This window comes from Ricinus communis, chromosome 4, assembly GCF_019578655.1.
Source record: "Ricinus communis isolate WT05 ecotype wild-type chromosome 4, ASM1957865v1, whole genome shotgun sequence".
Lineage (NCBI taxonomy): Eukaryota > Viridiplantae > Streptophyta > Magnoliopsida > Malpighiales > Euphorbiaceae > Ricinus > Ricinus communis.
Genome location: NC_063259.1, coordinates 25,310,751 through 25,337,991, shown reverse-complemented (window position 1 = coordinate 25,337,991; position 27,241 = coordinate 25,310,751). Strand labels below are relative to the sequence as shown.

The window sequence follows — 27,241 nt, the reverse complement described above, 5'->3', positions numbered from 1 at the left end:
GTAGAAAGATGCTGCTTATCGTAGGCAATTGCCCAGCCCATCCCAAAGTTATCGAAGGCTTGAGATATATTGAATTATTCTTTTTGCCTCCAAACACAATATTAGAATTTCAACCATGTGATGCTGGAAGTATTTGAATACTTAAAGTTTATTATCGGTGTCGTTTTTATTCTAGCATTTTAGAAGGCTATAAGATGAGAGCAATAAATCCTAAAAAAATTAATGTGCTAAATGCTATCAATTTTATTAATGCTGCTTGTAATATTGATGTGAAAACAACAACTATTGCAAATTGTTTCAAACATTGCAAAATTCGATCTGAAAAAAGTATGCCTCTAGAATAAGAAATTGATGATGTTGAAGGGATTCATAAACTTGAAGAAGTTATTTTTAATCTGCACTATAAAATTGCCATAAATATTAAGCAGATTTTAAATTATCCTAGTGAAAATGAAGCTTTAGTGCAATCACCAACAGATGAAGAAGTTAGTGAAAGAGTAATGAGTGTGTGAGCTAATAACGATCAAGATCCAGATGATAGTAATGTTTTACCACATGTTTCTCCAAAAAGAGATTTTTCTTGCAGTGGAGACCTTGAAGAATTACTTGCTTCAACATGAGAAAAATATTCCAGATATGGTCTATGCTTTGCAAAAGGTTAAAAATGAAATTAAATTTAATTCACTTGCAAAGAATAAACAATTGACTATAAATACATATTTTAGGAAAGAATAAAATTTAAAAATAGAAGTTATCTAGAAAGTGCTTTATTTTATGAATTTACACAGTATATGTAATTTTTATATGTATTTAATGAATTATTATTTTATATTTTCTATGGGCCTTAAGAAATTTTTTAAAAATTATTATCCATAAATTTAGTGAAATTATTATTTTATCCTATTGGCCTAAGTCGGAATCGGAGAAAAACATTATTTAGTCGAGGTTATTAATTTATCAAATATTAATTTATAGAGGTTCTATTCTATAGCCTACTACATAATAAATGTTAGCTAGTTTATTTTTTCTTTCAAGAATTCTAATTTATAATTCTGAAAACTTCCGCTTTACTTAGTTAATATTAACTTAACATTCAGAGCATTTTTGTTCATTCTCATGTGTAAAAATAGAGATGAAATTCATAAAATGATATATGTTTTACTTATTTAATGAAAAATATAAATATTGGTAGCAAGATAACAGATTGTATTAGAAGAAAATAATTTCAACTGACATTGAAAGAGGTAGATTGATGGTTGCATTGCATTGAATTAAAGCTATCGAGTAGCCTAGCCCTCTTCCTCTTGTACGTATGAGATAGAAAGTCATTTTCCCCACGGCATAGCCACGCTCCCATCACATAAGCCAAAGAAATGTAGCCATCTTAATCTCTTCTAAAGTTGTAATCACGATAACCCCTCAAATTCTGTGTCGTTTAGCACAACAAATTAAACACGCATGCATGCATACATACATACATACATACATGAACGGCTGAAACCGAGTATACTGAAAACTCCATTTTATGATATGTATAGTATCTCAGGTTCAAACATTTTGAATTTTCTTGGAAGTTTCGTTGCCTCATTTCGAAACCCATTTAATTGCCAAGACCACTTAATTAAATAAGATCATGTATATGAAATGATTTAAAAACAACTTCAAGGGGGCTCATGGGATTGCACGTAGCAATGCACTTTTGTGTGTGATGATAGGCAAAGAACAAGCTTTTTTGTTTGTTCTTTCCTTTTCTTTCTAACCGAATCCATATAAACCCAAAACCTGGAAAACAATCGAGAAAGATAATTGCATGCAGCTAATAGTAACAAGCATAATAACAGACAAAACCTAACACATGTAATTATTTTTCAAATGGTCCACATTTTACAATTCGATGGTTTTGTCCTTTCGTATTATCAACGTTTTGGAATTAAAAAAAAAGTGTGAACTGAAGAAAGTGCAGTCATTGTTGATATAGAGTGAAGAAAGGACGAACCCACAAGATTTATTTATTTACTTGTATGCATTTTCAACTGTGAGGAAGGGAAGAGATTTTCTAGATTTCATTTTGTAATTAACTAGTTTTTTTTCTAATTAATCATTAACTATACTATGTTCACGGGATGAATTATTACATCAGTTAATTTTTCAAAATGTACATTATTAAACAAAAAGAAAACCATTAATTCCATGGCATCCGATGGAGACATTTTTTTTAGTAGGGCAAGTGAAACGCCAAATTCCAATAATATTAAAAGTGTATTAACTTATTTGTCTTAGGCTGCAATGGCGGACAAATCGATCGCTCGTGTTGACAGGCACTCGCACTTTAATTTTTCAAACGTGTGTCTTCCTGAATTCCGGCGACGACGAGCGGCTAAATTTGAATGATTGCTTCCATAAACGGAAGCAGTTGATGTCTTTGGTCTTCCATTTACTAGAAACAGAGACCATAGCGTAGAATTTGGTCTTCCATTTACCAGAAGCGAAGACTATATATGCAGTTGATTAATTGATGTCTTTCTAGATGTATTATCCATTTATTTTAGGTTTGTCTAGTGTGATTTATACATATTAAATTATAGTTCTTACTTCTTAACTTTTAATCTTAACTCTATTAACTATGACTTAACTTGTTAAATAGGTGATAAAAATGAAATATGTTAATTTGTAATTTTCTCAAAATGCTAACTTCTTGATAAAAAATAGCATAAAGCTGACTGTATATTTTAATTTTATAAAAAAATAGCAAATGATTGTCCTTTTTACACGAGTGATTATAAAAAAAAATTATATTAATTTTTATTACTTTAGTGACTTTCTCATTAAATTAATTATTGATTTATGAATTATAATTCTTTTGGCTAACAAAAGAGAGCACTATATATATATATATATAGTTGGCTTGGAAACTTAAATTAAGGAACGCAATAACCATTGCATACGTATCCTTTCACAAGGAGTCCTTGCAGAAAACAATATGAAAGCAACCTGATCTAGCCACCTGCAAAACCGCAATCCTTTAATTAAGCTACAAATGAAGAGAAAGGGACTCAAACTTGATTCAATTGCCATATATACTTACCACCAAATTTAATATGCGAGTATGCAATCCTTTAATATATATATATATATATATATATATATATATATATATATATATATATATATATATATATATATATGTATTTTTAATAGATAATAATTAAAGGTTCTAAACACCAACATGGAAATTAAACTCTATTTTTTAAATAAAAAAATTAGTAAGCCTTAACACTTTAGTCTTAACTCCAGTGATAATAGCATCTAAAAAAATGACTATTTATATTATACAGTCCGTAATTTAATATAAAAAGAGATCCATAAATCATCTGGATGACATTAATGTGAACTTAATTATACAAGCAAGAGGTGTAATGGAATTTCTCTTCCTCAAGGTTGACGCCAGAGGAATCGAGATTCTTTTAAAACCTTTGCTCTCAAAATATTCAAAGGAAGTATATATATGTATAGAAACCATCACAAAGTTATAGCAAAGCACATTTGTCCTTTTAGAATATGTTTTTAGGTTAAATATTACTTTAATTATGAAGGAAATCGGTTTTAGATATAAAAAAAAAATATGAAGTATTATGAACTGAATAAATATAAGGTTTTAATTTTGCTTAAAATTTAATAATATAATTAAGCATTAAAAATTAAGGTAACGCGTAAACATATTACAGTTTTTTAATTAGTATAATATGGAGTAATTAGTTGAGTTGCTTTAGCATATACTCTTACAGTTTTAAAATATCAAAATAAAGATTAATTAACATTTAAGAAAAAAAAATAGTATTTAAAAAATAAGTGGATGGTAGAGGGAAGAAAGAAAAAGATTTTAGAATGATAAAGATTTTATGTAATAAATAATTAAGTGGCGGATTAATATATGAAGTGTAAAGGCGTATGAATGATGTGATTTTGAAAGAAGACAAATAGATGAGGAGAACCTTAGTTGGAATTGGAAGACTATAAAGTAGACAGGAAAATAGGTTTTATCGCACAGAATCAAACACAAGTATTGTCTGCATCCTATTATCAGGATGTGAACTGTCTTCCAATATCACATCAATCAAACAAAACATAAACAAGATTTGTAAGATATATGCCCTTTACAAATTATTATGTGTGCCTTGCCTGGGAAACCAGATGGTGCCCTTCTGATTGGCCACTTGTGCTGCCTTTCCAGATTGATTTAATTAATTGATGTTTCCATATCCCCAAACTATTACTGAAAGGATCACCCAGGCTCAGGCTCAGGCTCGTAGGCTAGTGGTAAAATGTGCTTTCACTACGTTAAAAGACTTGAGTTCGATATCTCAAGGATGGCTCTTTGAGATATTTACGTCTCTTACAGACACTATCTGAGTCGTACATTGGACAGCTCTTTTCATTTGGCTTCGAAATTGGTATTGTAGTAACGAGCTTGAGCTCCCCCTCAAGCTTTGTTATGGCTTTATAAACATTTTCCCGAGAAGGAGAGTTTGTATGGTTAAAGCCAACATAAATTGTTACTTAGTTGTTTTTTTTTTTTTTTATTATAAAAAAATCATTAAAAAGGGATTTCTACCTAAATTTATATATATTTCATAATAAATAAAAAAATAATAAAAATACTTTATATTTTTATATTAAATAATTAATACATATTTTATTATTTAAAATTAATTAATATATATTAATTACCTATTAATTTATTATATGTATTTAACATAAAGTATTTATTAAGGGAAAAGAAAATGAAACAGGCCACCAAAAAGCCCAAAGGTTTCTAATGCAGAAACCTATAATATTACAGCCCAACTCAGGTGTAAATTGGCTTAAGAATTCTGCCAATACAATATTTAAAATCAATAAGTACAATTTTTAAATGTTCAAGAAATGTATATTAATCTTATTATAAAAATAAGTTTTTCTTTTAAATTTTATTAATCGTGTTGATAGAATTTATTGGATACAGCACCTTAGCTACGTTTAGCGCATTGGCAAGAAATATATTTTACTCATAAACTATATTAAGCCATAAATTGACTTCATTATCATTTGACGAGTCTTTAAAAAAGTCCGATCTTTTAAATACCATAATCAAACTCATCCTAACTCTCGTGACAAAAGATAAATAAACTCTTATAACATAAAGATACATAAACTTTCATAACAGGAAGACAAAATAAAATACTCATAATATTTAATCAACAAGATTAATAAATAATTAAAAAAATAAGACCTTAAATGAACTTTTAACTAAATAAATTCATCTTCATTGTTGAAAAGCTTTAATTTATCTCCGAATATTGAAATTTTAGCAGTCATTGGATCTTCTTCTATATATTTTTTTATTTATTATATGTTTATCCAAATACACTACTAAAGAAACAAATAGATTTTGCAATCAAAATCTATAAACTCTTAGACCAATCCATACAAATAAAATGAAAATATGATTTGAATATTTTATCATAAATCAAAAAAATTATAAGAGAAAAAAAGTAAAAAGTGAAGAGTTGAAACTAGCTATGATCCACGGCAAAAAAATAATAAGAAAAGAAAAAACTTTTGCGGCTAGAGGTTTTTTTTTTTTGAATTCTCCTTCGCCTCAAGTACTCTACGGGAAATTCTCAAAACCCAATGTTCATTGTTAGGTATTAGATAAAGCACACATTGAGGAAGATTTTGGTGGATAATAAATTACAGATGTAAGTATTAGATTTTCAGGGAAAAAATAATATTTACTTTTTCTTTTTAGACAAAGTCCTAAATACCAAAGAAATTAAAAAGTAGTTTGGAAGTTATGTCAATAGGAGTGACTTGCGGAACAATTTGCACTTGCACATTACTATTGAGGTGCAAGTAGCTATTTACTTGTGATTTGCGAATCCTTAATTAAGCCCCTTGCTCATCAAAAGATGGGGTAGCATTTCAGCTTATACAGCATCAAGATGACAAGCGCTAAGAAGCTACCCACGTTGGCAAAAATTAGGACGTAATCAAGCCAAAAAGAGACTCGCACTGCCATGAAACGAATCACGGGAATTGCAGCAAATGCTAGCAGGCAGCAGGTGTAGTGTAGCACATACCACCCACCGCTGGCTGCTGACAATGGCCAACTTTTGTAATGTATTATGTGCGTGGTCTGCTTTCTTTGGGCTTTGACATCTTTTGTTACTTGTAACTATTACAATACTAAATTGGGTTTCTCTAAAGCCCCAACTACGAGAAAACTATTGGATTCTGAAATTTACAGACAAGCCTTCACTCGCCCATCAACAGCAGCTATCCATATTATTATTGGATCCAACTAAACCCAGGACCCAACGGTGGAAACATGAACTAGTTAAAAATTAATTTTACCAAAAAAAGAAAAATAGAAAAAAAGTTAATTCTGTTTTTGAAATCCAGGCCTAGAGGAATATACTGACGACAGTGGCACTAATGTAAATACCACAAGACTGCTAAAACCCTTTGAAACCCTAGCTGCTGCCCACTTTTTCCACACTCGCTCTCCCTATATAATCACTGGAAACGCCAATTCTTCATTGCTGCCTCACTACCCAAATCAAAACCCTAATGCTCGTCCAGTCTCTCCATAATCTCATTGCTCGCTCACTTGTGAGCTCTATTCTGTGGTAAAAAGATCTGTTCGTTCTTTGAGCTTGTCACATCTGATTGGTTGTTTGATTTGTGTTTTTAGCGTAAAGAACAACAAGTCTTAATAATAACGATTTCTTCTTTTTAGTTTCTGCCTTCTGATTAGTTATTTAATTTGTACTTTTAGCTTCAGAATCGCAATTTTCTTTTGGTGAGAAGATTGGTTCTTTTAAAACATGCTGCTTTCTCATCTGTTGAAAACATGCCATTCTTTGAGCTTTTATGGCTTCTGATTAGCTGTATAATATGTTTGCTTTCTCTGTCTCTAGTGTAAAATATCATCTATATGCCTGTGATGGTGTTAAATATACTATGAGATTTAAATTTTCTATGAAAACAAATTCATCTGAGGCACTTATGGTTTTCATTTTCTATAATGGTTTAGTTTATCTCTAATTTCGATGATTCATTAATAGAGTATCAGATGTTGCTTCAAATTTTGCTCAATTTTTTATTTAGTGAAGAACAATTGTAATGTATTTTTTTTAACTAAATTTTTTGATATTCATGTATGAAATGCAAGTGATGATAAACTAGACAGGGACATCAGTTACTCCTTCGGAGGATGATGACTAAGTCTAAATGGGAATCTCTCTGATGCTTGAATACATGTTTTAAAATTTATTTTCTTTGGAATTTTTTTTTCTTTATCATCTTACCTGTTTCTCTAGTTATTGCATATTGTGATTTTGGTTTTGAGATCTTTTGAATTGTGCATTATATGCTTGTATGTGCATTTAAACATCATTGTTTGTAGCTTTACTTCTATGCTTGAATGTGATGGCTTTTTTGCTTCATTAAACATCATTCATTGTGTAATTGCTTCTTTGCTTCATTACTTTTACTCTTCATTTCTTAGAAATATCTGTTTTTAAGTTTTCCAACAAGAATGTTTGTGCAAATGACGATAAGAAGACAGGGACATCAGTACTCCACCGGAGCATGATGATTGTCTTTGGGAATCTCTCTGATGCCTGTAGACAAAGGAAAAAAAAATTTCTCCTCAAACAAAGTATATATTTGGATTTGACAACCATACCACGCCTGTTCTTGTGCAATGTTCATATAATTTGGATTTAATACATGGTTCTATATGTTCTCTGCATTTAACAATTGTCTATAGGTGTTGAATTTCCCTCATTATCATTTCTTCATTAGTGTATACAGTTTGTTTTATGTTGCCTATGATGAGTTTGAATGCACGTATTATCAGATATTTTTATGATGATATTACCTAATTGTCACTACCTCTGAGGCAATGTAATCACTTGGAGTTAGGTCTTTCTTGACTTGGCATGTCTTGGATTTTTATTTTTCCTGTTTTTCTTTTTGTTTTGTAGTATTTGTTGGTTGGCTTGTACCTTGAATTTTTAGACTTACATATATAACTGTGCCGATGATGGTTTTAAATATACAATGAGCAGCTGCGATGAAAATACTTTAATCTGAGGCACCTCATTTTGTTGTGGTATGATGCTTTTCTTTACATTTAGATGACTTTATACTATTAGTTTGCTTGACCCACTCTCTCCCTGGTATGATTTAGTATGCCTAATTTCTCAAATTAAATGTTCATCACAGCTGATGAAGTTATTAAGCCTAAAGTTATGATGGCTTATTTGCTGCTAATTAAAATGCACAAAAATTACTTGCTCAGATTAATACCATTCGACCTTTTATCATATACCCATTTGCCCCTTCTCAGAATGTATTTGCCTCCCACTAAGCTAATAGCTCAGGCTAGCAGTTTACTAATGATGCAATTGAATTAATTATCACCAGATATATGAAGTGATGGAATCTGATTGTCACTGCCTCTGAGGTGAACATTGAAGTCTTACTGCTTTTGAGGTTTTCATTCCCTTATTTTCTTCTTCCTATAAAAGAAGATTTTTATGTGAACAATTGTATTTTTGAAAAGGTTCTTCATGTGACTCCCTTATAATGCTCATTGTTGTTTTTCTGTTCTTGGCTGTGCCTATTTGTTGCCCTGCTTAAATACGATTTTGTAATCCCTCAATTAGCTAGGATGATTATTTTGGTACTTGATAATAATATAATAACCCAGCATTCAAATATAGTAGATATGCAAGTATTGTCAATGTCAATGCAGAACCTGACTTTTGGCCACGATTGTCAATGATATGCAAGTATTGTCATGTGTATTTTGTTTCTTTCTTGCATCTCTGATCTTTCATCCTCTGAAAAGTGTTGAGTAATTTTTACGGGTGCTGATGATTAGCAGAAAGCCTGATGATTATTTTAAAAGAACGGAAATTTGAACAATGCTATTGTAGTAGCTTGATAATAAATCGAGCTCCAATAGCATCTCGTGTAAAAAAGAAGTTGCTTCAGATTGGCTATGAAGGCTTTTAAACTGTCTGCTTTCTGTAGCAATGATGTTTCCTTACGCCTAAAAATCCTGTAAAGGGTATTGTGTTGGGGCCTCCGTCTTTTCTTGTGAACAATGAAATGAATGCCATGTCAATGACTGTAACTTATCTTCATACTATTTGTACAATAGTTCTCATATTAATGGTGACAGTGTGTTGTTGATAATCAAGGGGCCCTGCAATTGGGTAGCTTGTTGGTTGTATTGTCACTGCAATTGTTGCTTTAACTTGAGTTCATTTAATGAAAGCATGGGTTCGTTTTGCATCAAGTTAAAATTCAAAAGAGAGGGTGCGTGGCTATCTGGTTTTTAAAAGAGAAGCTGGAAGCAACTTCCGGCAATCTCATAAAGATGCTGTCCATTCGTCACAAGTAGCAGTACACATGCATAACGGTGTACCTTGTATTGATTTGTTCTTGATATGCAGGATGAAGATTTAGCAGTAGATAAAAGCCCAAACGGATTGTTTCCTACTCTCATAAGCTTATAATCTAAATTTTCTTTGTTTCTCTAAGGTCTCTGTATAATTCAATCTCTTTGTTCATAGAAAAAGGACTTAAAAGAAATTTAATCGCTTCTATTGTATTTTTTTTTCAGTCTTAAAAGGCAACGGTTACCACATCTTGAAATTGGATTAAAAAAAAGAAAGAAAAGAAAATTTATTGGAAAAAGGTGTGGCTTCTTTGAAAGGAATGAGAAAAGATGTATGTTTTGTGAAATGCAGATTGTGATAAATATATCGGCTATAAGATTAATCGTTTTCTCTTTTCAACAAAAGATTTATTGGCCCCAAATCTCCTTTTTTTATTGTAACAGATATGTCAACAACTCAGAGAATTTCAAATTTAAATATCAGCTTTTACTTATTTTTCTCTTTAAGATTCCAAGGATGAAAAACAGAAAAGGAAAGCGAAAAGGAAGTCTTAATTCAAAAGATCTTTCCGGAATCTCCTCTTTAGAATTCAATATGCCTTTCCAGATAAGATATTTATGTCTTTTTAGTTATTAGATTAATTAATTTTTAATTATCATAATTCTAAAGGAATAGCAAAATTGATATGTTAATTAGCAAATTTAATTCTATTTAAATAATGATTTTGAATATAAAAAAATATTAATACATTCCTAATTATTAACAAAATTAATATATCAACTAATAAATTCATAAAATTTCTCATTTTGCAAATTTTATTCAACTTATTTGTTAAGTATCAATCAAATTTTGCATATATAAAGTTAAGAGAATTAAAAAGGGTGATCTAAAGAGATGAAAGAAAATGTAAAATAAACATAAATTAGATAAAGATAAGACTACTAGAAATAAGCATCTTTTTCTTTAGAATATTAGAATTAAGTATCTTATTATAATAAACTTCTAAATAGTCTAAAATTGTACTTAAAGTTATTATTCTACTGATATTAAAAACTAAATAAAATAATATTTAAAATAAATGAATTAATAATTTTCTTTATCTCTGTGGGATATTTATTGGCATAAAAACCCTTCTATCTATTTTGAACTGAAATCCCTTTATCCAATAGCTTCTTGGGTTCTGAATGGCAATGATATGGTTATGGTTTTTTCCTAGTGAAATGAGAAACACAAATGTCGAAATGACAAGTCATAGTGAGTAAGCAATTGTATTATTATTATTATTCTTCTTCTTAAGTCAGTTCTGTGGAGCCAATGCTGAGTAAGGAAGTAGGTAATCCTCGTCAATGCCACGCCTGTCTCACCATTTAATTGTTCCATTTTGGAAATTGGACCCACCTATCTATTACTCATATTATTCACTAATTAATTGTATGGAATCCATTAGAATCTGCCCTTATAAAGTGTCATGTGACTTTTTTTTCTTCTTATATATTATCAAAATGCTATTTAATCCTTAAACTTATAAAAAAGAGTCTCTTAAATTGTCTTTTAACATCTCAAAAAAAAAAAAAAATCAATGGTAGAAGAAGGTGGTCATTTCTTAATAAATAAATAAATAAATAAGGGTTCAATGTTGAACCTTGTAGTTCAAAATATTTTAATACAACTAATATCAAATTAGTAATGGTAGGAGCCATTATTTCTACTAATTTTTATTTAGTTGATGTTTTAGTATTTTGATAAATAAAATAATATTTTATAATATATTAGATAGATAAAAGAATATAAATCAAAATCAAACCCTCAATTATTGGAGTCATGTTAAACTTGTGGAAAAATTATAGCTGAAAACTGAAAAGGACTTCTAGTCTAGCTGATTGGGAAAAGGCAATAATTTTGGCATCAACCACCTCATTAATTTCAAAGTCACTGAAAATTTCGTATCCAAAAAGATCTCATGTTATCCAACATAATCCAAAATCATAATCTAAACAAAAATTAAAAATAAAAGACTTTTACATTAATCACAAATCCACTATTTTCGTGAAAACTTCTAAAATCCCAGAGAAGATAAAAAGGGAAAAAGAAATGCAATAATCTCTTGATAAATGGATTACATTAATTTCCTTGACAAGAATCCAATCTTCAATTCCTAAATCAGAACCAAATAGGCAGGGCTCAAGGTAAAAAAAAAAAAAATGCTAGAAGCCTGCTTCTTATGGAAAACCAAACAATATGTACAAAATTCAAGAACCAGATAAAAATGGAAGAAGCTACTTCATTCCATCAATGACGAATGTTTGAATAACCCTATACTCTTCAAATAATTCATACTCCAATAGCATTTCCTTCTTTAAGATCAGTCTTATTGCCCCAAACACCGGACAAATCAATGTTTTTCATAATCATATCTTCCACTCTTTCTCTGTTAGTGGATTGTAATGGCAAGTTAATTGGTAATTCACCAACAGATGCTAATGTCAATATCTCAGATTCTTCCAAGCCCCTGGCCGGGCTGAGGCTACACCGATCTTTACCATGCTTTGCTAATGCATCTTTGAATTTCTTGATCTGTAAAATCACATCAAATCATTCAGAATTTTAATTAAGCTTACCTAATAATGCTTTCTTTTTTCCCCAATCAAGAGAAGGGGAAACATTACTTACAGTTGCATTAGTGCAGCTAAAGCTACAGAGACGACCGTCTGCACCTCTGTAGAATCTAAAGAATGGCAGGACATGAATATGGAGACTCTGACACATTGTTTTAAGCTCCTCATAGTTTACTTTTAGAAAAATTGCATCAGGGTTTGATTCTGCCAGTTGACAAATCTAATAAGAAAAAAAGGAAAAACCAAGACATATAAAATTGTAAGAAATTTACCCAGTAAAACAGAAACAAAACAGCAGCTTTAAAGAATTATACTAAATTTGTTTAGATTTCAAAATAGGGCTCGCCTTCAACAGATTAATCTGTCCAATTAGCAAATAAACAAAACTTGAAATCTAGTAATCTTTTCTAATATCAAATAACAGAACATGTGATTTAAGTAGCTATAAAATAATATCGACAATAATAATGATAATATACCTTTGGATGAAGGGCTTTGCAGCCTCCACAACCTGGAGAATAGAAGTCGACAATAACCAATCTATCGCCAGCATTAAGCAAGGATTCTGCAAGTTCTTGAGCTGAGTGGATCTCTACCATGTTAGGTTTAAGGGTTTTCTCCCACCATCTCATAGCTCTACTCACACATATTGAAGCTTGTGCCTGTAAATAAGAGGAAGAAGAACAAGTCAATTTTGTACCAAAAGATACAATTTTTTTAAAAAAAAAAAAAAGAAAAAGGGAAAACACATACATGAATAAAAGATTGAAAAAACCAAATTTTCACATACCTGAACAGAGGAATTTCCAGTGGTTTTTCTACTCCAATCTTCAAAACCACCCTTTTGATCTGATAAAACTAAGGGTTTACCCTTGAAATCAATACTCAAAACAGGGAAGTCCTTGGATTTTGATTTTGATTCTCCTATTTGTATAATACCAAAAGATTGACAAAACCTAAAAACCCCTTCGGTTTTTGAGCTAAATATAGTCTCTTTCAATCCAGAAACATTAACAGTGCTCTTCAATGAACAAGCCATAGCTTTATATGTATAGTTTTGAGTATCGGCAATAACCTTATAAAAGCATCAAAACAATAGAAACACAACAAAACCCACTCCACTATTTTTTTGTGGATCAAAAAAGAAAAAAGAAAAGAAAAAAAAAAACTTGTCTTGAACCACAAAAAGAGAAAATCTCAAAAAGTTTTCGAGAGACCTTGAAACGCCAAACTAAACAAGACCCACTTCAATTTTCAACAAAAAAGTGCAGGGTTTGAAACAAAACGTTTCTTTTTGACCAAAATATACCGGTTGCTATTAGAGAGAGAATTTTAAACTTTGAAAAATTCCAAGAGAAGAAGAACAAGAAGAAGGAGGAGGAAGAGGAGAAGAAAGAAAGAAAGTTAAATAGTAGAATCAACATCAAAAGCGGGAGGTGGGGGCATACCTTATAATTCTTTGAATTTCGGATTTAGCATTATCCATTTTTTAAATGTTAATTCCAAATAAATGATTAATAATTTTTATTATGGAATCGACACAGCATTTGAGGTGTGTCTAACTCCAGTGTTTACATTGACCGGTTTTTTCTAAGGATAATTGTTGTTATTACTTTTCAAAACCAGAAAATATAAATAACGTTTTGTATTTAAAGATTTATCAAAATATTTTAGTGGAAATGATTTTGGCAGTTGCCCATAGCCATGTTGCCCAAGTCGTGTTGCTGACTGTGCTTTTGCCTTTTCCCAAAAGAAAAATGGATAAGGCTCGTTGCTGTTTCGTATTTCCACATCCAATCGCATGAAAGTTTTATTTCCAAAATAGAAATATCAATCACATGAAAATGTTTTATAATTGCTTTTACTGCACACTGCCACCTGCTCTTACCTTTTAAATATTACTATCGCGTCACATTTCTGGCGATGAATTTACTAATAATATTAGAGCTAAATCTGAGCCAATCAGATTTATCCGCATTTTATAGCCCTTTTATCTGTTTTGGAATCTTCTTTCTCCATCATTATCCAAATACAAAACTAGCGACACATTTTCCTTTTCTTTGCAAGTAAAATAATATTCTTTCCTTTTTATTTATAATAAATAATTTTAATTAGTTGAGAAAAAATTACTAATTTATACTTTTATATGTGAGAATTAAATTATTTTATACACAAATTACCATATTTATCAATTCTCTGTATTATTAAAATAATAAGAATTTTAAAAAATACATTATCTTATGATACACAGTCGTTCCTTCTCCGCTGAAATAAAACGGTGTCATATTTTCTTATTTATGCCTTATTTTATGTAAAAACATAAACCTCAGCAATTTGTCCCTTTCATTATCATTTTTAGTTACCCAAGGAAAAAAAAAAACAAAAAACAAAAAACCATAAGAAACTATGGGCTGAACAAAAGATCCATGCCCTGGTTTAGTTACTGACAGAACTTGAACGAATCATAGCATCTCACACCACATGAACATGGAAGCAAAATACAAAAACCGACCAATCCAACAAGCACACGTTGCTTAGGGTTTTTTGCATCTAATCCCATTGTCTCGCAGTCGTATCTTTCTTTCTCGTTTCTGTTTTCTTTACTTTTTTTTTCCAATTTGTATATTTCTATCTGTTAATTTTCCTTTATCCATTCGGTAAAGCTCGCTTTATATATGATCGTGCATGAAAATGGAGTTTCAATTTTGACATTATGAAATTGATTAAGTATATCTTGAAAATTAAATTATAGTCCAACTCTAATCCAGTAATCTAATATAAAATTTATTGTGTGATAAAGAAAACTAATTCTAAAAGGATTATAACACTTTAAATTCAAAAAGTTTTATTTTTTATAGGACTAGGAGATCTTAACTATATTTTATTTTTTTATATAATTACTATATATTTTATAAATTTTAAATCATTATGGACATAGCTATCGGAATAAGTAGCCACATATTTGATGTTTAACTATGGTTGCAGGTATACCAAAACACTGGTCAGACATTCAAATCACTATTGACAGTTAAATTTGTTGACTCAATTATCAGGTTCAAAAAACATATTAAATTTTAATACTATGGTCAATAATAGCAATTAGTGTTTTTTATTTCGACTCGTGATTACAAGCTTGCCTTTCATATAAAATATAATTTTTTAAATTAAAATAGAAAACAATAATTACGTTTAATAAATAAATAAATAAATTTTATTTACAATATTTATTTTTAATATCCTTTTACTATATTAATAAAGAATTTACTGATAATTGATGAAATCGTTCTATTCTAATAAAATATTTAATCTTTTAAATGAGTATGGTTATATTAGTGTTATTAATATTCTTTATTATTTAAAAAAAAAAAAAAACCTACGATGGAATTATGTTCATAAATAAGCTTTATAAAATGGTACAGCCAAAGTGTTGATAATGTCGCAATAAATAAATAGCAATAAACTGCTTGCTTCAAGCATCAAATATTTCTCCCGCAGGGTTTGGGGTTGTTATCATGAGTCACGCGTGTTTGCAGATTGGTCGGCCTCTTCATTTTGCCGCTAATTTATTTTATCGGAGTTCTTCCATAGGTGTATTTTTCTAGGTTTTTTTTATTGTTTCTGACTAGAAAAATAAAAAAGGAGAGAATGAAATTATTTAAATAATCAATTTAGATCCATAAATCATTTGAAGTATAGATTAATTCAATTTTATAATCATTAGGTAAAAAAAAAATAAAAAAAGGTTGCAGGTATTGATGAAAGAAAGAAGACCTTAAATAAAAAAAAGAGAAGGAAAAAATGAGCGAGTTTTATAATAGATAGAGAAAAATAAATTTAGTTGTTAATATTATTTAAATAAATAAATTTTAAGTTTTTAATTCCTTAAAAGCGTTTGTAATCACACATGTGCTAACAATGTATACAAGTGTTTAACAGTTTCATTATAAGCAAGTTTAAATGGGTAGATGGGTCATAGGTTTAGGAGCACAAATAACAAAAAGGGGTAAGACATGTATTAAGCCAATGTAAAAAAACAGGAACATTGAGTGTGCAATTCCATCTATGTAAAGACAATAAATAAATATTTGTTTTTCCATGTTATGATAATAGGGCATTTGGCAATGGGCAATATTTTGGGTGGAAGGTTATGAAGTTTTTAGGGAGAGGGGGCCCCACTGGTTTGGAACTCTGGTTTGTCAATTTTACACTTATCAGCAATCTAAGGTATCTTCTAGAACTGGCCCTCAAATTTAGGTCCTTATCACTCCACTTGTATAGTTTTAAGAAAGTATGGCAATAATAGATTTACAGAGAGCTATCTTCTTTTTCTTTCTTATCAAACTTTCTTTCTTTCCCTTTTTTTTTTTTTAATTTTTTAAAATAATATAATTAAGGTGTTTTTACATTTTAGATATATCGTTTCAAATATTAATTATTACAACAAAATAGTGATGATGGTATGGTACAACAGATATGTCAAAAGCTGAAATCTGATAATGGCTGCAATCAGCCAAATCAGTAAAGTATGGGAACTGTGCCGTCCAGAAGAACAATCCTAACAAATATATCATAAGTTTATGGCAATCGTGCCATCTAGAACAACAATCCCACCAAATATATCAAAATATAAACTTTTTTAATGATAAATGAAAATTGGGTTCAAAGAATTAACAGCAAATTATTATTTTCTCTTTCGAGTTTTGATCTTATTTTCAGTTTTCTTTCTCTTGTTTGAAAAAATAAAAATAAAAAATCAAATGGTCTCTAAATTGTGTTCTTGTTAATTATCCATGGATTTTGGCGTTAATCAACCCAGTAAAAGGATACGATCTGCACATGAATTAATTCATTTGTTATATTTTTAGTTTTGCATTTGAGAGAAGTCTTTTGAGAATGTTCAAATTATTTTTAAGTATATTATTTTATAAATCCGAGATATAACTGATGTTGATATTATTAACTAATCACTGATAATCTTAGACAGTATGATTAATGTGATAAATGAAAATTAGAGCAACCAGGGATGAGCCAAAAACACAATTTGGTACAAGAGCCAATCAAACCCAATAATCAAGATTCTCAAGAAATTAAAAAAGCAGAAACTGAAATTTGAGAAACAGTCACCGAAATTTATTTTTATTTTCTGAAACCAAATCAAACTGATGAGTTCCATTCGGTTCCGTTGCTGCGAAGTATTTTTCTTTTTCCCTTTATTTAATCAACAAAGAACACTGCAAAGAAGTATAGACGTTAGAAAAAGTATGTTGGGCCAGGCCTACACAAGAGACTCGCTGCCATTCACTAATGAAACTATCAATTCTTGGAAGCTGCAAACGGAGAAAAGAATTCACCAGTCCACTCTTTCCTATGTCAGGAAAAATTCTAAAGCTGCAATGATAGTTAGTCATCAGTCATCAGAATGTTAAGCCCTTAAATGAGCTCTGAAATGACGGCCTTCATTAATCATGTGCTTTAATCAATTGCATGATAAATGCATTTAGCAATATACACAGGGATGTCTGTTTTACATCGTCTCAAAGTTGGAACAACACTCGGAAATTTCAGACTTTAAGAACAAAAGAAAGCAACTACTTTCGGCCAGCTTCTTCCAGTTCGCGTAGACCTCCAACCTTCTGCTCAATCTCCTCAATCAACTCCTCACGCCATAGCTCTGCTCTTGCAGACTCTTCAATGTCTTCTTGCTGCATCACCACATACTCTCAATCTTAGTCACTATCTTTTTCTAATACAATGGACTCAACTATTACCAAGTGCAACCCACATTTCCTTCAGTCCTTTTAGACTTGCAAATGTATCAAGCAGACATTATATGACACATTCGTTGTGGTTGTGCTATGTCAGTGTGCAGCAGCAACATTGCAGTTCATTTTAATATTAAAAAGGAAGCTAAATTTCAAAAATTCTCTTCCACTGCTGTTGCGATAAGCAGAGTACCTTCTCATAGATCCAGTGTCCGGTACCATCTCCCCCATCTTTCCTATATTCTTCTGAGTCATAGAATGGATCCTGATCGACATGTTTTTGGTATTAGTTAGATAAAAGCTAAATGACTCAAACAAATTTTATATGTATAATGTGTCCATGTAATGGTGCTGACTTACTTTCATTGAACCAAAGAATAGGCATCCCCAGCAAGTGAACATAAGGTAAAATACATCTGAAACAGAAGAAATGAAAAAGAAAAACATTAAAAGAAAAAGACAACAAGAGGAGCAAAGTCATTTCTATGGGAACTAGAAACCGTAGCACTCACAAACATTCTTGATGGCTCGATCACTGAGATGCCAAATGGTTTTGTTAGTAATAAGGTCTCTTTGGCCTTCCATGTGCTCAACTAACACTGCCATTAGAGTCAAATCTGGGAAAGCATTCACTTTACTCAAGGACCCTCTGCTTTTACTCTTGCTTCCTTCAGCCTGCGATCATAGGAATATTTGAACATCAATTTGATGCTACAAGAAGCATAATATAACATATACAATTCTGACTATAAGACAAAAAGAGAGAGTTATGTACAACTAAAGAAATTACCTGCTGCCACCCATTGAAGAATCTGGAGCTTGAACACTGCTTAAGCTGCAAAGAACAAGACTATACAGGTTATGCCACATTTGAAAGTTGCAACAGAATTCCTATGACAAAAGAAATGGTGAGTTAAGAGTAGAGAAGGCAAGACATTAATTACCAATCTTGAAGGAGGGTTGAGGTCCAATTTGGTTGGTGAGAAGGAGTTATGGAGATGTGATTTTGTAATGGTAAAGCCCATGATAGCTTCTGCAGCCATTGTTTTCTGAAAGAGGGTTTGTGTAGTGAAGTTTCAGAATGCTAAATCAATATTTTACGTTAAAATGAATGGATAAGCAAATCATTTACATCCACCCTTTCAATTGCACACATGAAACTTTGTTGGATATGGATGAATTTCCCTCCAGAATTTCATAGAAAAATGACTATCATATCCTCTTGAATTCTTATGCGTTGGATAAATAATAAGAGGATTTTGAGTTGGGCATGGCCTGTTGAAATAAAAGTGGAGCCAGCCAGCCCATTCAATGAGCTGAGACTGTCTGTTGTCCATGGAAATTAGGCCATGGTCCTGTTGAGATATTCGACCCATTTGAATGATGTGAATTAATGGCTGTCGTGTGTGAATACGAGGATATTATGAATTCAAACAAGTTCCTTCCGAAAACTGAAAAGAAAATCAAACAAGTACGATTCTTTCCCGCAAATATGAAGTTTGAAATTACTTGGAAAAGTAAGACAATTGAGTCCTTCATTTTCTGTGCGCGTCACGGTTTTCGCGTTTCGAGGCACATCTTTGTAGCATTGGTGGAAAATCTCAAATACCCATTTTCACACTTACTCGATGCCTATAATTTTGAATAGAGCTTAAATTCATTATTCAAAAAGATAATTTACAAATTATAAATCCGTTCTAACTTACCATATCCAATATGCGAGAATCATTTAAGTTCAATAATTTATTTTTTATATTAAATATCTACTATTCATTTGCTTATATATTGCGTTATTACTATTATATTAGTTGTAAATATTTTTAATTTATAAAATTTTAATATATTTTTTATTTTGAAATATATTAGAACTAATAATTTTTTTTCTAAAAAGACTTTTTTGGTCCATTTTAAAATATAGTTCATTTTCTTTAAATGATTAGTGGATTGAGTCATTTTTAAATATATTTTTCATTAACTAATATGTTAATATCATATGCAATTAAATTTTATATTTTAATTTATTTAAATTAAAAGTAAATTATTTAAAACGGAAGATATAATATTCATATAACTAATATTAAAAATGTATATGTGACTAATCTTTGAATTAAACCTACTAATCAATTAAAATATAAATTATCAATCACCATAATATTATATGATATCACTACGATGAAAATAATAATTTAATTAAAAATTAATATTAATTTATTGTAAAATTATTAATATAATAATCGAAGAATATATAAAAACTACACAATAATATATATGATATTTATTTATTAAAAATAAATTTATATATTAAATTTTTTTAATGTTTGAGTTAATTAGTTATTAGTTCCAATCTTAGATATTGGCTAATCTTTTATCTTTTTCTTAATATAAATATATCTAAAATTAATATGGCGTATTTGGATAATATTATAAATGGTAAAATTATTATTTTAAAATTTTAAATGCAGTTATATGTCAAAATTTTGAATTTAAAATTTTAATTAAATTATAAATTTTTTTTACTATTTATATATTTCTAATTGACGGACTCTTTTTATTGGATTAAATGGATAACTCAGTTTGACTTAGATTTGAACATTAAGTAAGAATTCTGTCATTGAAGCTTCGCCGCTCCGGCTAGATTCCGGTATCGAATGCCCCGATAACAAGATCCAAGCCAAAGTCTGATTCTTTAAGTAAACCAGCACTGTCTCTGGTTTTTAAACCAAGAAACTCAGGTGAGCGTGTGGTTTGAAGTTGACAAACACGTTTCAGGGATTACTGTAATAACATGGGAAAGTGTCTGAATCTTGAGGGCTTCCATTGGAGAGAGCATAGCAGAGAAGCCATGGAATACGTTTTCATAAGTGTGGACGAGTTGTAAATATTTTTAAATGTTTTATTAATTAAAATATTCCTATTACGATTATATTAGTTATAAATATTTCTAATTGATAAATTTAAATTATATTTTTTATTTTGAAATAATATTAGAACTAATAGTTTTTTTTTTTTAAAAGGACTTTTTTGGTCAGTTCATTTTCTTTAAATGATTAGTGGATTGAGCAACTTTTAAATATATTCTTCATTAAATTAATATATTAATATCATATGCAATTAATTTTTATATTTTAATTTTATATAAATTAAAAATTAATTATTTAAAACGAAAAAGTATTATATTCATGTAAGTAATATTAAGAATCTATCTAACTGATTTTTGGATTAAAAACCAATAATTAATTAAAATATAAATTATCAGCCACTATAATAATTATATGATGTCTTTACAGTTAAAAATAATTATTTAATTAAAAAAAATATCAATTTATCACAAAATTACGAATGTATAAAACTGCAATGGTATGATATTTATATTTATAGGTTAAGAATAAGTTTATATATTAAATCTCTTTCATGTTTCGGCTAATTAACAATGCAATGCAAACCATTGATCCCAATCTTATTATTTAGTATAAATATAATTAAAATTAATTTAAAATATTTCTGGCAGAACTTATAAATAATAAATTACTATTTTAAGATTTTTAATGTGATTATATATTAAAAATTTAAATTTAAAATTTCAGTTAAATTATAAGAGATTTTCATATTTAGTAAAATATAATAAAATATAATATAATTATCTAACTAATGAAATTAAAGAAGTAATAAAATATAATATAGTTATAATTTTACTATTGTATTTAGTTATAATAAAAAATAAAAAAGTAACTTAGTTAGAATTTTTATTTTAATATTTAATTTATTAATTATAATTAGTATAGAAATAAGATATTAAAAATAATATTAAATTATTATTTCTTAAAAATATTAGCGATTTTTAGAATCAGATAATTAATAACCGAAATTTAGTCGTCGGTTGTCAAAATCTAGTTTCCAATAATCAGATGGTGGTTGATAGAAGTGTTTAAATTATATTAATAAAATTAGTAAATAAATAAATATAAATATATTATAAATAATTCATGATTATATAAATTTTATATATATTAAATATTACATCAAAATAAAGATAATTGATTACATAATGTAATTGTCGCTATATTACATCAAAAAAATTTAATAACAAAATAAATTATTAAAATATTTATCATATAATATAATTTTATTACATATTTCATTACACCGTACTAAATAAAATTTTACATATTTTTTGATGGTTAATCCTTTTTTCAACTAAATGGATAATACAATTTGACTTAAATTTAAAAATCAATTTTATAGTAGTTATTAATTTAAATTTACTAAACTACTAATTTGTGATTTTTATCTTTTAAAATAATAATTATAATTGTTGAATGTAACTATTCTTTTATCTATACTAACTATCCTTTTATATTAATTTATTTAGATTAAGAAACATTTAATAGAATTAATTATAAAAAAATAGTTAAATTAGATAAAATTATATTTTATAGATATTATAAAATTTATTATTTTTGTTTTGATATAATATTAAAATAAAAATTAATATTATATTAAATATATAAAATAAATAAATAATTAAATATATTTCTATTTTAGAAAATGAAAATATGAAATAGGGAAAGTATAAATTAATAAAATATCCAGAATAACAAAACGCAACCATTAGCGTACGTAACGTGATCAACCGCCAAAACATTGGTATCCTCGCGGCCAAGAAGAAAAATACCAAAGCTCACGAAACTGTTGAGAGGATAGCTCTCTGCTTTCTGCTCTTCAACAACCCTCTTTCATATTTCCTTTTAAAATTTTTCTTCTGTGCTCTTAAATATGAATTTCTCATTTTCCCCCTTTTCTGCTACACAGCCTCCCCAGAAAGTCTTTCAATTTTCTCGAGAAAATTCCAAGTACCCAATGGTTAAAAAGGCTGGGTTGTTTGATTTAGAGACCCATTTTGCCTTCTATGGAGCATATCACAGCAATCCAATTAACATTATGATACACATTTTATTTGTGTGGCCAATTTTCTTCACTTCTCTTATGCTCTTCTACTTTACACCATCAATATTTGATATTTCTCAAATTGGGTTTGGTGGTAGTCATGGGTTGTTGATGGTGAATCTGGGGTTTGTTTTTACCTTGATTTATGCATTGTTTTATGTGTGTTTGGATAACAAAGCGGGGATTGTTGCTGCTTTGCTTTGCTTTGCATGTTGGGTTGGTGCTAGTTTCCTCTCATCAAGTCTTGGCTATTCTCTCGCTTGGAAGGTAAGTTTGATTTTTAGTTCTAGCAACTGTTTAATTGATGTTCTGAGGCAAAAAATAAATAAAAATGAATTAGTTCTTTATGCTTTTTTAGGATTTGAGTTGACTTTGTAATTCATGTTAATTTGTGAATTTTTTTTTCTTTAGCATTAAATTCAAGTGAATTCTGTTGTTATTTTCTGATGCATATTTCCTGCTGCAACAACCATCCTGTTTTTTTCTTTATTTTTTAGTCTTTAAATTCCGGGTTCTTATTATGTCTATATGCTGCTGAGCGGAGGTAGAAGAGGAGTAGAGTGGTGGATCCCTCATGATTAATGTTGCTGAAAGAACTTAAACGAGTGCTGTATGGCCTCTCTGCGGCAATGGTTTTAGAAAACAGATCAACAATTCTTTTGGTGTGGTTTTGACTTTTCTGCTTTGTCCATAGAGTCGTTCTTAGCTTTGAATCAGTCTTTAGCTTCCGTGTTTCTTCTTCTTTTTTTAAAAAAAAAAAAAAAAAGAATCATGTCCATTAAATTAGTTCACACCGAAGTATCATTTGACAAAAATACAATAGGCAGAAGAGAAGAAAAGTAGTTCAATTTGGTCTCTGATTATGTGGGTTTGACCATCAGCAATTCATTCCAAAGATAAAATAGTTGTTTGATTGCAATTACGTGTCGAGGCAAACTATTAGGATGGCTTTTCTCTCTGCCTTCTAGATGCAGCTCATAGCAATGCAGCTTCTATCTGCTTAAGAAATCCAGGCACAATACTTATTTGCTTTGTAGACCTGAATGCAAGATATAACCAAGGGAGATTTTAAAAATCTGGTAGAATTGAAGAACTCTAATTTCACTTTTTCATGTAGCAAGATATTAATTAAAGAGGGCAGCATTAGCATTAGATTGATAGGAGCTGACTGGACCTGAAACTAACTAGAAAAGTTTGAAATTATCCCTTATCAAAATCTTAAATTATGATGAGATTTCAGATTAGATTATTTGTATCACTTATGTGTATATGTTATCTTTTCATCCATTCTGATCTCAATTGTTGGTTTCCTTGCTTTTCTTGATTTCCTTGGTTGTCTCTATCATTGTTTGCTATCATGTTTGTAATGAATTAAGAATAGGATGGTATGACTGTAGCTAATAAATCAAGACTAGGCCTTGGGTTGGCATATTTCTGAAAAGATTATGATTTGTCGATCTATCATCACTAAAGTCTTTATATGGTCCTATACGAAATCATTTATTGGTTTAGGTCCTAATTATTTTCATTTATTTGATAGAGATCCTGTATTTAATGTCAAATATACAGGTTTTTTTTTTTTAAATTAAGCTACAAGGATCCATGTTATCCACCATGAACAATTAGCATCAACAAGAATGTTGCCAACCATGAAGTTTAGATGCTGGACCAATTACTGATACTTTTAGAGAACTTATTTTTAGAAAGCATAGGATCAGTAAAATCTTCTTTACTTGAGATATCTTGGTATTTAAACTAGCATGCTTGGCAGTAAAGATAATAGCATTCTATTAAAAAGCGTAAGTTGTCCTGAAAGCGTCTGGGGTTAAAAGTAAAGAAGAACACTAGAATACTGGAATGCTCGGAATAATAGTAAATTTAAAGGGTACCAATTTAGATAATGGGAAATTTAAATATGTTTTAACTTATATCTAGGAATCAATAATAGTAAATCTTAAAGCTTTCAATCATGAGTAGTTGAGTAACATTTCTACATTTTGATTTGATTTCTGACTCTACTTGCCTGTAACATCTATCGAGATCAGGTTGTACTGGCAGCACAATTGTTTTGCTGGACTGGACAGTTTATTGGCCATGGAGTGTTTGAGGTAGGGACTGAGTATATCTTAATAATGAAAATATGATTGCTTTCATGTTCATCAAATTTTATCATTGTTACGGACTGATATATTCATTCATAGAAACGGGCTCCTGCTCTTCTTGACAACCTTACACAAGCTTTTTTGATGGCTCCTTTCTTTGTACTTCTTGAGGTAAGTTCCCGGTTGATTTTCGTTTCAAGGATATTCAGTTTTGATTTAAACTTAAAATGTTAGAACAGCTTAGCTGATTCAAGAATGATATAACATTGATCACGGTGATATCATTGCAGGTTCTTCAAAAAGCTTTTGGATATGAACCGTATTCAGGGTTTCACGCAAGTGTAAAAGCAAAGATAGATGCGGAGATTAAGGAATGGCGAGAGAAACAACATAAGAAATCCACTTAATTTAGGCAGTCACCAATTGGAGAACTCGGTACAACTTTACATCTGTAACCACAACAGAGAATTGGTTTATGCTGGTCTGTTACCAAACTAAAAAGGGCATCTTTTATGTACTGAAACATATGTTGTATGCTTACGATCCTTGTTGCCAAGAGGCATGTCTGAAGTTACGAGTTATCCAGTTTTTGCTTGTTTTGTGAAAACCAAAATAAATACAGGAATTGAGTTTCTCATAAAGCTGAAGCTTCCATCTTCAAATTTTAAGATCAGGGTTAGGCGAAGGTATGTTTGTAGAACGCAAGAGGATCTTATTCGCACCTCATATTAGGATGCATGCCAATAAAGCTATTGCCTGGCTCAGGTTTCTGAACTCCCCTCTTTTGCATTGAGTTCCTCACTCTCATTACTTCATTCCACTGTCCCATGCTCGCGTACATGTTTGCAAGGAGGACATAATCGCTACTGTGATCTGGTTCTAATTCCAAAAGATGTCTTCTCACCTTCTCCCCAAGTTCAACATTTCCGTGCAATCTACAAGCTGCCAATAATGTCCTCCATATAATGGGATTGCATTCCATTGGCATGCTACTAATTAATCCATAAGCCTCCTCCACAAACCCAGCTCGACCCAGAATATCTACCATGCAACCATAATGCTTAATTGTCGGTTGAATATGATATTCTTTGTTCATAATATCAAAAAATCTTCTTCCTTCGTCTACCATCCCGCCATGGCTACACGCACACAAAACTCCCAAGAAAGTAACGCTGTCTGGTTCCATAAGCTTTTGTTCTAACATTTTGGAAAATAGCACCAAGGCCTCATTTGTATGGCCATGCGTTGCCAGCCCTAAAATCATTGTGTTCCATGTCACTGTATTCCTCTGGCTCATCTTATTGAATGCTTCATATGCCTCTTCCAAAGCTCCACACTTGGCATACATATCAATGATAGAGTTATTGATCTCTACAAATCTCCCAAGACCAGTATTGCTAATACAAGAATGAATCCATCTCCCAATATCTAATTCTCCCAGAGCAGAACACGCTGCGAGAATCACAACCAACGTAGCTTCATCAGGCTCTATATGCAATTTCAACATCCGGGAGAACATGTCAAGTGCTTCTTTAAACCTACCACAATCAACATAACAACCAATTACGGTATTCCATGCTACTAATTCTGGACTAGGAATTTCTTCAAACAATTGGCGTGATATTTCAAAGTCCTTAAAAATGCCATACATATGAATAAGAGTGTTCCTAACAAAGACATGTGATTCAAACCCATATTTTAATACACTGCAATGCATTTGTTTCCCTAACAAGACTGATCCCAATTGCCCACAAACCTTAATCAAGAAAGAGAATGTGAAATTGTCGGCCATCAACCCTTCTTCTTGCATTCTTTTATAATACTCAAAGGCCCTTTGAGGCTCATTGCTCTTACCAAAACCTCTAATCATTGTATTCCAAAGAAACTCATCTGGGCATTCAATATTTTCAAAAACTGAAACAGCATAATTCATGTCTACATGCTTTGAAACAGCGCAAAAGACAATAACTTTACCTATGACAAATAGGTTCTGTTCGAAGCCTGATTGGACTATACAAGCGTGGATTTGCTTCAAATCTTTCACGGTGGAGCATTTCTTGAAATGGGACTTAAGCAATTGTTCCTTATATAAACAGGTGTCTTTGGGGTTTGTATTTGTGGAACATAAAGCAAACTGAGACCATTTTGATTGCCAAAATGATGATTTAGTTTTTAGCTGGAGAGAAAGATGTGTCTGTAAGTTTGATTTTAGGCGGGTAAAGAAGTGAATAGTCATTATCATCCATATTTCAAAATATTTCTGCAGGAGCAAATGATTTATAGGTCTAAGATTTACGTATAAACACTGCCCACTAAACCCATTGATTAAAGCCCAAGCTCATACATCTGGGCTTACTGGAACT

The 27,241-nt window shown here is 30.2% G+C and overlaps 4 protein-coding genes, 1 long non-coding RNA gene and 5 other non-coding genes across 10 annotated transcripts; 7 read left to right on the top strand and 3 right to left on the bottom strand.

Moving 5' to 3' along the window:
• The first annotated feature begins 6,065 nt into the window (after positions 1-6,065).
• On the top strand, positions 6,066-9,678 carry LOC125369933. Its single transcript, XR_007215635.1, has 2 exons — positions 6,066-6,668; positions 9,255-9,678. It is a non-coding gene; the product is annotated as an uncharacterized LOC125369933 (long non-coding RNA).
• LOC112534056 lies at positions 6,974-7,048 on the top strand. The gene has a single exon (XR_003078377.1). It is a non-coding gene; the product is annotated as a small nucleolar RNA Z267 (small nucleolar RNA).
• LOC112534058 lies at positions 7,206-7,294 on the top strand. The gene has a single exon (XR_003078379.1). It is a non-coding gene; the product is annotated as a small nucleolar RNA R44/J54/Z268 family (small nucleolar RNA).
• On the top strand, positions 7,585-7,667 carry LOC112534053. The gene has a single exon (XR_003078374.1). It is a non-coding gene; the product is annotated as a small nucleolar RNA R44/J54/Z268 family (small nucleolar RNA).
• On the top strand, positions 7,870-7,948 carry LOC112534054. The gene has a single exon (XR_003078375.1). It is a non-coding gene; the product is annotated as a small nucleolar RNA snoR122 (small nucleolar RNA).
• LOC112534057 lies at positions 8,078-8,147 on the top strand. Its single transcript, XR_003078378.1, has one exon. It is a non-coding gene; the product is annotated as a small nucleolar RNA Z267 (small nucleolar RNA).
• Positions 9,679-11,529: 1,851 nt separating the features above from the next.
• LOC8263412 (thioredoxin-like 1-2, chloroplastic) lies at positions 11,530-13,565 on the bottom strand. Its single transcript, XM_002514693.4, has 4 exons — positions 12,861-13,565; positions 12,550-12,732; positions 12,126-12,290; positions 11,530-12,029 (listed from the first exon to the last, which is right to left on the bottom strand). Exons 1-4 carry the CDS (start codon positions 13,107-13,109, stop codon positions 11,787-11,789), a joined length of 840 nt encoding a protein of 279 aa, XP_002514739.2. The 5' UTR covers positions 13,110-13,565; the 3' UTR covers positions 11,530-11,786.
• A 3,925-nt stretch (positions 13,566-17,490) lies between these two features.
• Positions 17,491-18,973, bottom strand: LOC8263411 (photosynthetic NDH subunit of subcomplex B 4, chloroplastic). The gene is made up of 6 exons (XM_025156569.2): positions 18,777-18,973; positions 18,623-18,667; positions 18,345-18,507; positions 18,193-18,248; positions 18,026-18,097; positions 17,491-17,772 (listed from the first exon to the last, which is right to left on the bottom strand). Exons 1-6 carry the CDS (start codon positions 18,873-18,875, stop codon positions 17,659-17,661), a joined length of 549 nt encoding a protein of 182 aa, XP_025012337.2. The 5' UTR covers positions 18,876-18,973; the 3' UTR covers positions 17,491-17,658.
• Positions 18,974-22,434: 3,461 nt separating this feature from the next.
• LOC107260919 (2-hydroxy-palmitic acid dioxygenase mpo1) lies at positions 22,435-25,519 on the top strand. The gene is made up of 4 exons (XM_015716593.3): positions 22,435-23,043; positions 24,822-24,884; positions 24,978-25,049; positions 25,169-25,519. Exons 1-4 carry the CDS (start codon positions 22,606-22,608, stop codon positions 25,283-25,285), a joined length of 690 nt encoding a protein of 229 aa, XP_015572079.2. The 5' UTR covers positions 22,435-22,605; the 3' UTR covers positions 25,286-25,519.
• On the bottom strand, positions 25,261-27,241 carry LOC8263410 (pentatricopeptide repeat-containing protein At4g21065). The gene has a single exon (XM_025156573.2). The coding sequence runs from the start codon at positions 27,118-27,120 to the stop codon at positions 25,591-25,593; it is 1,530 nt and encodes a 509-aa protein (XP_025012341.2). The 5' UTR covers positions 27,121-27,241; the 3' UTR covers positions 25,261-25,590.